Here is a 9,490-nt window from a genome sequence, read left to right as displayed (position 1 = left end):
GCGACCCAAAAAAAAGGGTGAATGGGAAAGTGGAGAGAAGAAAAGGGAGGGAGAGAGGGCTGAGAAGAGAGTAGGATTTGGTTGAGCGGAGGATGGGAAGGTGGGGTGACAGAGGCGGGGACGTTGGGTCAGGGTGGATGGACAGGTCTTGTGAGAGCCACGGAGGAGGAGGAGGAGAGAACACTATGAGTTGAGGTGGAGGGCATGTTGGAGAGAGAGACACGGGGATATGGGGAGAACACAGATCGTTTCGATAACCCTGTCACAATGTGTCTGTCTGTGTGTGTGTGTGTGTGTCTGTGTGTGTGTGTGTGTAGTACACATTGACGTAATGAAGACCCAGAGACACAATACTGAAACAGAGTTATCTTAACAAGACTATTGCTGAGCTCACCAGAACCTTCACAAGGGAAGAATCCATTAACATTGAGAATGCCCTCTCTCTCTCTCTCTCTGCTCTCTTACTTTTCCTCCCTACAAACTCTAAACAACACTATCTGAACTCCTATCAAACAGCAATTAAGTGTTTTGTGATATGGCTGGAGTCATTTCAACGGGATTCTAAATATCCATGAAATCCAAGTTCAAATAAAACTTTGATATTATTTGTGTTAATTTCCCTTCCAGCCCTATTAGGAAAATCTCCAGCACAGCCTTTGGAAGGTGAGTTAAGTGTGTCTGTGCATGTGTGTGTGTGTGTGTGTGTGTGTGTTTGTGAATAGTCGGTGCCTGTTTACTCTGTGTGTTGGCTTAGGCAGATCGTTGGTTAATGAACACACTGAACACACATTTCTGCGCACACACTCATCAACAATAGTCTCTTCCCCTTTTCCTCAACCATTACACTCTCTTTCGACAGCCTTTCATTTGGTATATGTTGACACTGTGTGTGAGTGTGTGTGTGTGTGTGCGTGCGTGTGAGTGTCAGACTGGTTTTCCAGACTTACCTCATGAATAATTTGCATATTCTGTGTACAGTGGTTTCATAGGAGCTATCTCAGTGCAGTTACAGCAGTATCATTGTGCTTCATCTATCAAGCTCTTTGTCCTCGCACCCTGTCTCTCTCTCTCTGTATCTCTTTCTATGTCTCTCTCTCTCTCCCTCCCTCTCTCTGTATCTCTTACTCTGTCTGTCTCTCTCTCTCCCTCTCTCTGTATCTCTTTCTATGTCTCTCTCTCTCTCTCTCTCTCTCTATCTCTCTCTCTCTCTCTCTCTCTCTCTCTCTCTCTCTCTCTCCCTCCCTCTCTCTGTATCTCTTACTCTGTCTCTCTCTCTCCCTCCCTCTCTGTATCTCTTTCTATGTCTCTCTCTCTCCCTCCCTCTCTCTGTATCTCTTACTCTGTCTGTCTCTCTCCCTTCCTCTCTCTGTATCTCTTTCTATGTCTCTCTCTCTCTCCCTCCCTCTCTCTGTATCTCTTTCTCTGTCTGTCTCTCTCCCTCCCTCTCTCTGTATCTCTTTCTATGTCTCTCTCTCTCCCTCCCTCTCTCTGTATCTCTTTCTCTGTCTCTCTCTCTCCACCTGCTTTTTGAGTTATAGTGGCAGAGTGAAAATGGGCCTGCCAGAACTGATCTATAGTCCTGAAAAGTGTTCGCCGTCCTCCTTCTCTCTCTCCTTCTCCGCTCTGTGCTCTGTTCTCTTTTCTCTCCCCCTCTCTTTTGTTCTCATCTGTTTTCTCCTCTCCTCTCCACCCCTCCTTTCCTCCTCTCCTCTCTTCACAATATCGCTAATAGAAAGCAGGGGTGGGCTGGTGTGAAGTCATTCCATTAGTGAGTTAGCTGCAGTGACAACGGTGTGAATGTCATATTTGTGTGTGGGTGTGTGTCAGCAATGAGTGTTCATAGACCACCCTCTGCCTCCCCCCCCCCACACACACACACACCCACACACACACCACACACCACACACACCACACACACACACACACACTTATGGTCTTATATCTGTCGGATCCTGCTGCAGTCTCACTGCGGGAGCGCAGACTTGGACACACACATACACACGTGTCTGTATGTGTGCATGTGTGACGTTTTCTTCCCTGTCTTGTTGGTCCTGCAGGCAGCTGCTCCACAACAGCAACTTCAGCAGCAGCAACGGCAGCACAGAGGACTTGTTCAGAGACAGTATCGACTCCTGTGATATCGACATCACCGAGAGGGTAGGTCTGGCACACACACACATTCATTTGATCTCACGCTCTCTCTCTCTCATGCTGTTTTTCTTTGTACCGTACATCGCAGCCACTTCTCTCCTTGTCTTTGTGTGTGTACAGTATAGTGTTTGTGTGGACAGTGTGTGTGTGTGTGTGAATGTGTTTGAATCATATCAAAGATGAGCATCAGAGGCTGCACAGTCGATATGCTGACTGTGTCCAATAAGATTACCACGCATGGTCGCATTCTCATTTTGCAGTGTCAGCTAATCCTTCTTTCTCTCGCGCGCGCTTTTCATCTCTCTCTCTCTCTCTCTCTCTCTCTCTCTCTCTCTCTCTCTCTCTCTCTCTGTCTCTCTCTCTCTCTCTCTCTCTCTCTCTCTCTCTCTCTCACACATGCTCTCCGTCTCCTTCCCAGGTGAGTTACCTGGAGAAGAAGGTGGCCGAATTGGAGAACGACAATCTGATGAGCGGAGATCTCAAGTCCAAGCTGAAACAGGAGAACACCCAGCTGGTTCACAGGTAAGGTGCTCAGACACACACACACACACAACCCATAGGTGCACACACATCACACACACACACACACACACAACCCACGCCCCAAATGTACAACATCTCCAATAAGTCCTGTCACCAAATGCTGTGTCTTCCTGTGTGTGTGTGTTCATGTGTGTGTGTGTGTGTTCGTGTGTGTTCGTGTGTGTGGGTTCATGTGTGTGTGTGTGTTCATGTGTGTTCATGTGTGTGTGTGTGTGTTCATGTGTGTGTGTTCATATGTGTGTGTGTGTGTGTGTGTGTGTGTGTGTGTGTCCAGGGTCCACGAGCTGGAGGAGCAGCTGAAGGACCAGGAGACGCGGGCGGAGCAGACCATGGAGGAGGAGCTGAGGAGACACCGAGAGGCCTTCAGCAAGATGGAGAGAGACAAGAGCACCGAGATCGAGCTGCTGTCTAACAGGTCAACACACACACAGTCATGGAGAGGACACACACACACAGTCATGGAGAGAACACACACACACAGTCATGGAGAGGACACACACACACACGCAGTCATGGAGAGGACACACACACACAGTCATGGAGAGAACACACACACACATTCAGTCATGGAGAGAACACACAGTCATGTAGAGGACACACACACACAGTCATGGAGAGAACACACACACTGCTCTCAAACCACCGCCGTAGAATGTATTTGAATGAGTGTCACCTCAGGCTTGGAACGACAGCAGCCAGCCACTGTCGGAATGTATTTGAACGTATTTGAATGAGTTTCCCTCCGACCAACACAGACTTCAGCAGCTGGAGGAGGAGAACGGAGAGATAGCGATGTCCATGTGCCGGCTCAAGAGTCAGACGGAGAGACTGGATGAGGTGTGGGTCCCAGCACACACGCACGCACACACACACACACACGCACATCTTGGGTTCATGTTCACTCATGTGGCTTGCCATATCTACAGATGATGCATCCCTTGATGAAACACGAGAGCAGGTGCACGCACACACTCAGACAAACGGCCATCTGTGCCTCAGCAGAGCTTCATTAGCGAGTGCGAAGGCTGCGTCGGGGCCCTCGTCAACACGTCTGTTCTCAGCCTGTCATGTGACGCCTGTCACGCCTCTGTGGACCTTGTGCGCTTTTTGGGAGCAGACTCGCAGAACAGCGACTCCGTCAAATGATGATGGCCGTGCTGTCGAATGTATAAGAACACGTTTTGATTTCTTTGTTTCTGTGTGTGTGTTTTTGTTTGTGCGTGCCTGTGTGTATCTGTCTGCGTGCGTGTGTGTGTGTGTGCCTGTGTATTTGTGCATATGGATGTGTGTTTGTGTGTGTGTGTCCCCGCCCCGCAGGAGAAGCAGCGTATGACTGATAAGCTGGAGGACACCAGCCTGCGTCTGAAGGATGAGATGGACCTCTACAGGAAGATGATGGACAAGCTGAGGCAGAACAGACACGAGTTCCAGAAAGAGAGGGAGGCCATGCAGGAGGTGAGAAAGCAGCCACACGCTACTTTGAGAACGCCAGGGGAAACGAAGTGCTCAGAGATACGGTGCCGCTGTGGAATTGCTGCATAAACACCTCAGCGTGCTAACGTTTGGTCGTTTTACAGTACATACACTCACTCTCTCTCTCTTTCTCTCTGTCTCTCACACTTTCTGTCTTTTTATTTCTCTACATCTTCCTCCCCCTCCTTCTCTCTCTCTCCCTCTGTCTTTTTCTGTCTCTCTCTCTCCCTCCCTCTGTCCACCCACCCTTCTCTCCCTCCCTCCCTCCCTTCCTCCCTCCACCCACCCTTCTCTCCCTCCCTCCCTCTTCCCTCCGTCCCTCCCTCCCCCTGTGCGCAGCTGATCGAGGACCTGAGGCGTGAGCTGGAGAACCTGCAGATGTTCAAGCTGGAGACGGAGAGGCCGGGCCGTGGCCGCAGCTCCTCCTCCAGCCTGTCTGAGTTCAACAGCAGGACCCGGGAGATGGAACTGGAGCACGAGGTCAAGAGACTCAAACAGGTTAGCTCCCCGCGCTAGCGGCTAACGCTAGCGGCTAACGCTAGCTGTTTGTACTATTGCACCCGATGTGGTGACATATAGCCATACAATATGCGTGTACACTGTGCATGGGTCGGCACACTTCACACCTCAGCACTAAACAACAGGTATGGTGCTTCCCTTAGAGTTCCCTAGAGTGAGACATAATAGACAAATCCCTAACCAGATAGGGATATCTACCTGTCAGGGGCAAGAATGTTATCTTTTTACAGACTTTGCAGTACGCTAGTCCCCAGTGTAAACACAGGACAGGAGATAAGATGAGTTTCCTTATATACAGTATAATTAAAATACTGTGGCCAAGCTCCTGGCCTTGAGGCAAGCCACCCAACCAGGAAATAATTATACTGAATCATGTCAGTGTGTCTCCCAGAGTGAATCTGGGGTTGGGGCTGGGAGCCCACTTGGGTCCACTCATCAAACTCGGTACAGCTCTGACAGGATGGTGCACTCTACCCTGCATTGCTCTCAGCTTTCATCTGTATCCATTTCTCTCCCCCTGTTTCTCGCTCATTTTGTTGTTGTTGCATAATCTCTCTCTCTCTCTCCAGCGAGTACTTTGTCTCCTTTCTGTCTCGACTGTTCTCGTTTTCTTTCCCTCCAAACTGTGGACTCTCTCAGTCGCACTCTCCATGTTGCCAGACTGAGGAACAATCTCTAAATCCTGTCACGGAGAGAACTACTGTGATGCAGATCTGCGTTCTGGATGGGAAGGCTTGAATCAAGTCTTTCCTGTACTCCTCTGTGCATGTGTGTGTGTGTGTGCATGTGTGTGTGCGTGTCTGTGTGTGCATGTGTGTGTGTGTCCAGCGGTATGTCAACCAGGACTTTCCCTCTGACCTCCAGCTCCTGGTGTCTGCCGGGGCAAGACTCCGTCCTTGTCCAAGGGTAAAAGAAAAAAACCAAAGCACGACCTCCATTACCCTTTGACCTTCGACCTTCCCATTAACCCCTAATAACACCACCGGACATTCGTAGAGCTTCACCACAGACGCAGGCGAGCAGTTTGTGCCGTAACACCCCGTAACCCGCGTTCTGTCCCAAAGGTGTTAGCGTAGCTGCGTGTGGCGTGCGTGGCTGTGAGAGGAAGTCTGAAAGAGTTATAAAGAGAGAGAGAGAGAGAGAGAGAGAGAGAGAGAGAGAGAGAGAGAGAGAGAGAGAGGGTTGATTTGCCGTGAGTGTTCACCATTTGAGGCTTGAGTAGTTCTGTCATGTACTCACTACGTGTGAATGAAGTGGACTGACAATTCTATGCTGCGTGAGAGCGAGAGTGGCCATTTGGTGAAAGCTTTCCAAACCCAGTTGCTCCGGAACCTTCCAACCACAAAGCTCACCTTTATCTTTTTCTCTCTCCCCTTCCCTCCACCCCTGTCTTCAGGAGAACCAGAAGCTAAGAGAGCAGAACGACGACCTGAACGGCCAGATCCTCAGCCTGAGTCTGTACGAGGCCAAGAACCTGTTTGCCACCCAGACCAAGGCCCAATCACTGGCCGCCGAGATCGACAACGCCTCCAGAGACGATGTACGAATACACAACCACTCCCACTGCCTATTTACTTTCACGATCATTACTCAATCAGAGCATTGCACTGCTCCCCCCCTCCCTCCCAAAAAACATGTAATATAGCCATGGAACAGCATGGAAAACTTGCCCCAACTGGTTTCAGAGCTTGAGATCTAGTAAAGGTATGGATGTCGGGTAAGAATGACGTTGGTGTGATCTTTTTCCACAGCTTATGGAAGCCCTCAAGGAGCAGGAGGAAATCAACTTCCGCCTCCGACAGTACATGGACAAGATCATCCTGTCCATCCTGGACCACAACCCCTCCATCCTGGAGATCAAGACCTAGGGTCACCCCCTTCTTCCACCCTACCATCCCTCTCTCTCCTTCTGGGATAAATAAGGGAAAGGAAGAGGAACCGCACTGAAATAGTTCCACATCGCCCCCTACTGCCAAGGTGGTGAAAGTGAACTTTGGCTATCCATCAGAGGCGACCAGGGACTTCATTTCGTTGACTCAACGACTAAAGGGAGTTGTCGGGGGTGGGGGGACCGAGCTTGTGGTTCGTCCGTGACTGTCTTGTGGACAGGTGTGTGATATCTCTTGTGCACTTTTTACTCCGTTTTCATCTGTCATTCCCCTTGGCTTATGTCTCAAAAACAATTCTGGGGAATTGTGAAAAGGGGGGGCTTTCAATATGGAGGGCTTTAGTCGTTTAACAAGGGTTGAATATGTAGCTGGAACAATGTGAATATAAACCATGTGTATCTACTGTACCCGACCGCAACATCATATGTTGTATTTAGTATCTATGATTAGATATATGCAAAGACCCACAGAAGAGCAGAACAATGGAGGGAGTCAGGCAGGCTGACATTTCAAACCCTATCATTTCTGCTGACACAACTGTAAACAAGTGGTGGGAGAGTGCCCACACAGTAGAGGCATGTTGATGATGAACGTAAAGAAGCAGGTGTTTCTGACTGTGCTAAAGGAAGTTTGAGAGAGACAGGGAAGTACATAGAGGGAAGAAGAGAGAGAGAGAGACGGATAGATAGAAAGTTTGAGCGAGAAAGGACCAACCAGAAAGATAAACAACCATGTATGAGGAATAACGTTTCGAGGAAAAAGGAAGGGAGAAAACGAGAGTGTCATTCAAAGGCCTCTGAAGTCCGAGGCCTCTAAATGTGCAGTGTCCATGCCGAGACACAGGAAATAGTTCAGTTAGACATGGAATGTCTACAGGGCGTTGACCAAGGGCCCACTGCTGCTCACCCGATGACAGAAGCCCTCCTTAGTCAGCAGCGGGTTAGGCCTACTTGAGCTACATGGGGCCAGTTTGACCCAGGTGTCTGACTAATTGAGGGTAACTGTTTATCTAGCAGGGGCTTGCAATAGCAATACATGCACAGGAATGTTACATTTACACAGTGGATAGGAAGGTACAGAATGTATTCTGCGTCTTAACAATGGGACTGTCACTGTTTAGACATTTCTCAGTTCTACAGTAGGGTTTTCAGTCACCCCCAACATCCCTATACATACAGCAGTAACATGCGGTATGCACTGGAGAAACTGGCTACCGTTTGGAATGAAATACTGGAAAAGCAATGTTACTGGGATGTATTTGGGTTGCACTGTCACGTGTGCTTATTGATTTCAATACTGTAATTCTCATGAATGTATCACTTTGCATTTTTGTAAATCCTAAAGGCTCTCACTGTACAAATCTTCAATTTGTTGAGGTACTTTTTCAAAAGTTATTCAGTTAAGTGTATTTGGCAGGACGTCTTTAGGGAAAGGTGAACCGTTATGACTGATGTAAACTTACCTCTAGTTTTGCTCCTTGCACAAGTGTTTCTTTGTGCATGCTTTCACCTTTTCTGATATATGTGCCTTTAAAACAAATTAATTTTACTTTCAGTATAAGTTATAGGCTACTGTTTAGCCAGCTCATCGATGCTACATTGCATTCAAGTCTGCCTAACTAAATTACAGTATAGTAGGCCTACGTGGCTTGTACAGAACTAGTGATTTCCATGTGCCACTCACAACTCTTTTACAGGCCAGTAGCCTACATGATGACTTTTTTAACGTTCGTCAGGAAATAGCAAGATTGTCTGAGACATCTACTGTACCGCAAATGAAAAAAAGTAGACCGATAGCACAATGCTTTGTATCTAAGCTAATACGCATTTGAGTAGTCTAATATTACATTTTCACCGTTTTTATTTTTTGTGATGCCCTGTTTATGAATCCTGTTTTGTTTGAATGCTGAATTTGTCCCTTTTAGAAATGGTGAGTCCAATTGCTTTTCAGGTTGTTCGTTTCGGCTATCCTAACTTTTGGGATATTTATCCCGTCTTCCTATACGGCCCTCCTTGTGATAGTTCTGTACTCAGTGTAGAAGTTCCATCAATAGAGGTAATTACAGTGAGAGACGGTGATGACAGTTATTTGAGGGTTATCGGTAGGCTATATTCTGTTACTTTCTTTGAACCTAGCCGTGTTAAACGCCGTAACCACCTGCTGTATGTGGCTGTACTGTGTACGCTACTAATGTGAGGTTTAAATGCGATGTTGGTGTACATACTTATGTTGTACAGTCAATAAAGACAATTGCCTTGGCATGATAACATCCCGGAGTGACCAACTATATTGTGTGGCATTTGTCTACTGTGCCTTTGCTAAAGTACTGCTGTCCCAGGCCAGAGACTTCCATCCATCATTCTATCCCAAACCCGATGACAATATTAGGCCATCTCAAGCGAACCAAGCTACATTTTCCAATAAGAAAAATGAGGACAATGGGGATTTCATAAAAACAGTCCTAGTCAGGTTTGCTTTAACCCGGTTATAGTTTGTTCTGTATTGAATAAAGACGATGTAGAACCATTCTTAATTTACGACGGTAGAGGTCAGACTATTGACATCTGCACTCCCATGTGGACGAAATGCCATTGATCCATTGCCCTTCATAGAGACAGGTAAAAGTCGCTATAGCCTACCACTTCAATCGCTAATTAGAATTGTAGTTACGTTTGGTAAGTTTTGCCTTTCAGTTACTTATTCTTTTAAGCTTTATTAGCGAGTCTTTTTCGACATAGCCTACTGCTGGCACACAATCACAATTAGCCTAGCGCGTACATCAAGGGTTGACTTGACTCAATCAGTGTCACCACGATGTGGCTAGCATAGTGTAGTGCGTGGAGACCGTGGTCTGGTAATCAGTTCAGGACTACAATAGCAGTCATCAAAATTGGCAATAAAGTAAAATACTAAAG

The 9,490-nt window shown here is 47.5% G+C and overlaps 1 protein-coding gene across 3 annotated transcripts; it reads left to right on the top strand.

The window, feature by feature from the left end:
- The first annotated feature begins 567 nt into the window (after positions 1-567).
- On the top strand, positions 568-8,842 carry rab11fip4b (RAB11 family interacting protein 4 (class II) b). 3 transcript variants are annotated; one of them, XM_062448436.1, is made up of 10 exons: positions 568-663; positions 2,058-2,157; positions 2,570-2,673; positions 2,969-3,109; positions 3,450-3,531; positions 4,012-4,149; positions 4,507-4,665; positions 5,551-5,592; positions 6,083-6,226; positions 6,438-8,842. In XM_062448436.1, exons 3-10 carry the CDS (start codon positions 2,618-2,620, stop codon positions 6,552-6,554), a joined length of 879 nt encoding a protein of 292 aa, XP_062304420.1. In that variant the 5' UTR covers positions 568-663; positions 2,058-2,157; positions 2,570-2,617; the 3' UTR covers positions 6,555-8,842. The 3 variants fall into 3 exon arrangements, with proteins under 3 accessions (XP_062304420.1, XP_062304419.1, XP_062304421.1); XM_062448435.1 differs by having other exon boundaries at positions 5,515-5,592; XM_062448437.1 differs by lacking the exon at positions 5,551-5,592.
- Positions 8,843-9,490: the final 648 nt, after the last annotated feature.

Source organism: Osmerus eperlanus, chromosome 22, assembly GCF_963692335.1.
Source record: "Osmerus eperlanus chromosome 22, fOsmEpe2.1, whole genome shotgun sequence".
NCBI classification, from domain to species: Eukaryota; Metazoa; Chordata; class Actinopteri; order Osmeriformes; family Osmeridae; genus Osmerus; species Osmerus eperlanus.
Note: the sequence above shows the minus strand (reverse complement) of the source record. Positions and strands in the feature narration are given on the sequence as shown.

Bases quoted from the DNA above. Each gene is read 5' to 3' on its own strand.
- rab11fip4b (XM_062448435.1), top strand. From the start codon at position 2,618: ATGAGCGGAGATCTCAAGTCCAAGCTGAAACAGGAGAACACCCAGCTG. The intron at 3,532-4,011 runs GTGTGGGTCCCA...CCCGCCCCGCAG, and splicing joins AGACGGAGAGACTGGATGAG to GAGAAGCAGCGTATGACTGA. The intron at 6,227-6,437 runs GTACGAATACAC...CTTTTTCCACAG, and splicing joins ACAACGCCTCCAGAGACGAT to CTTATGGAAGCCCTCAAGGA.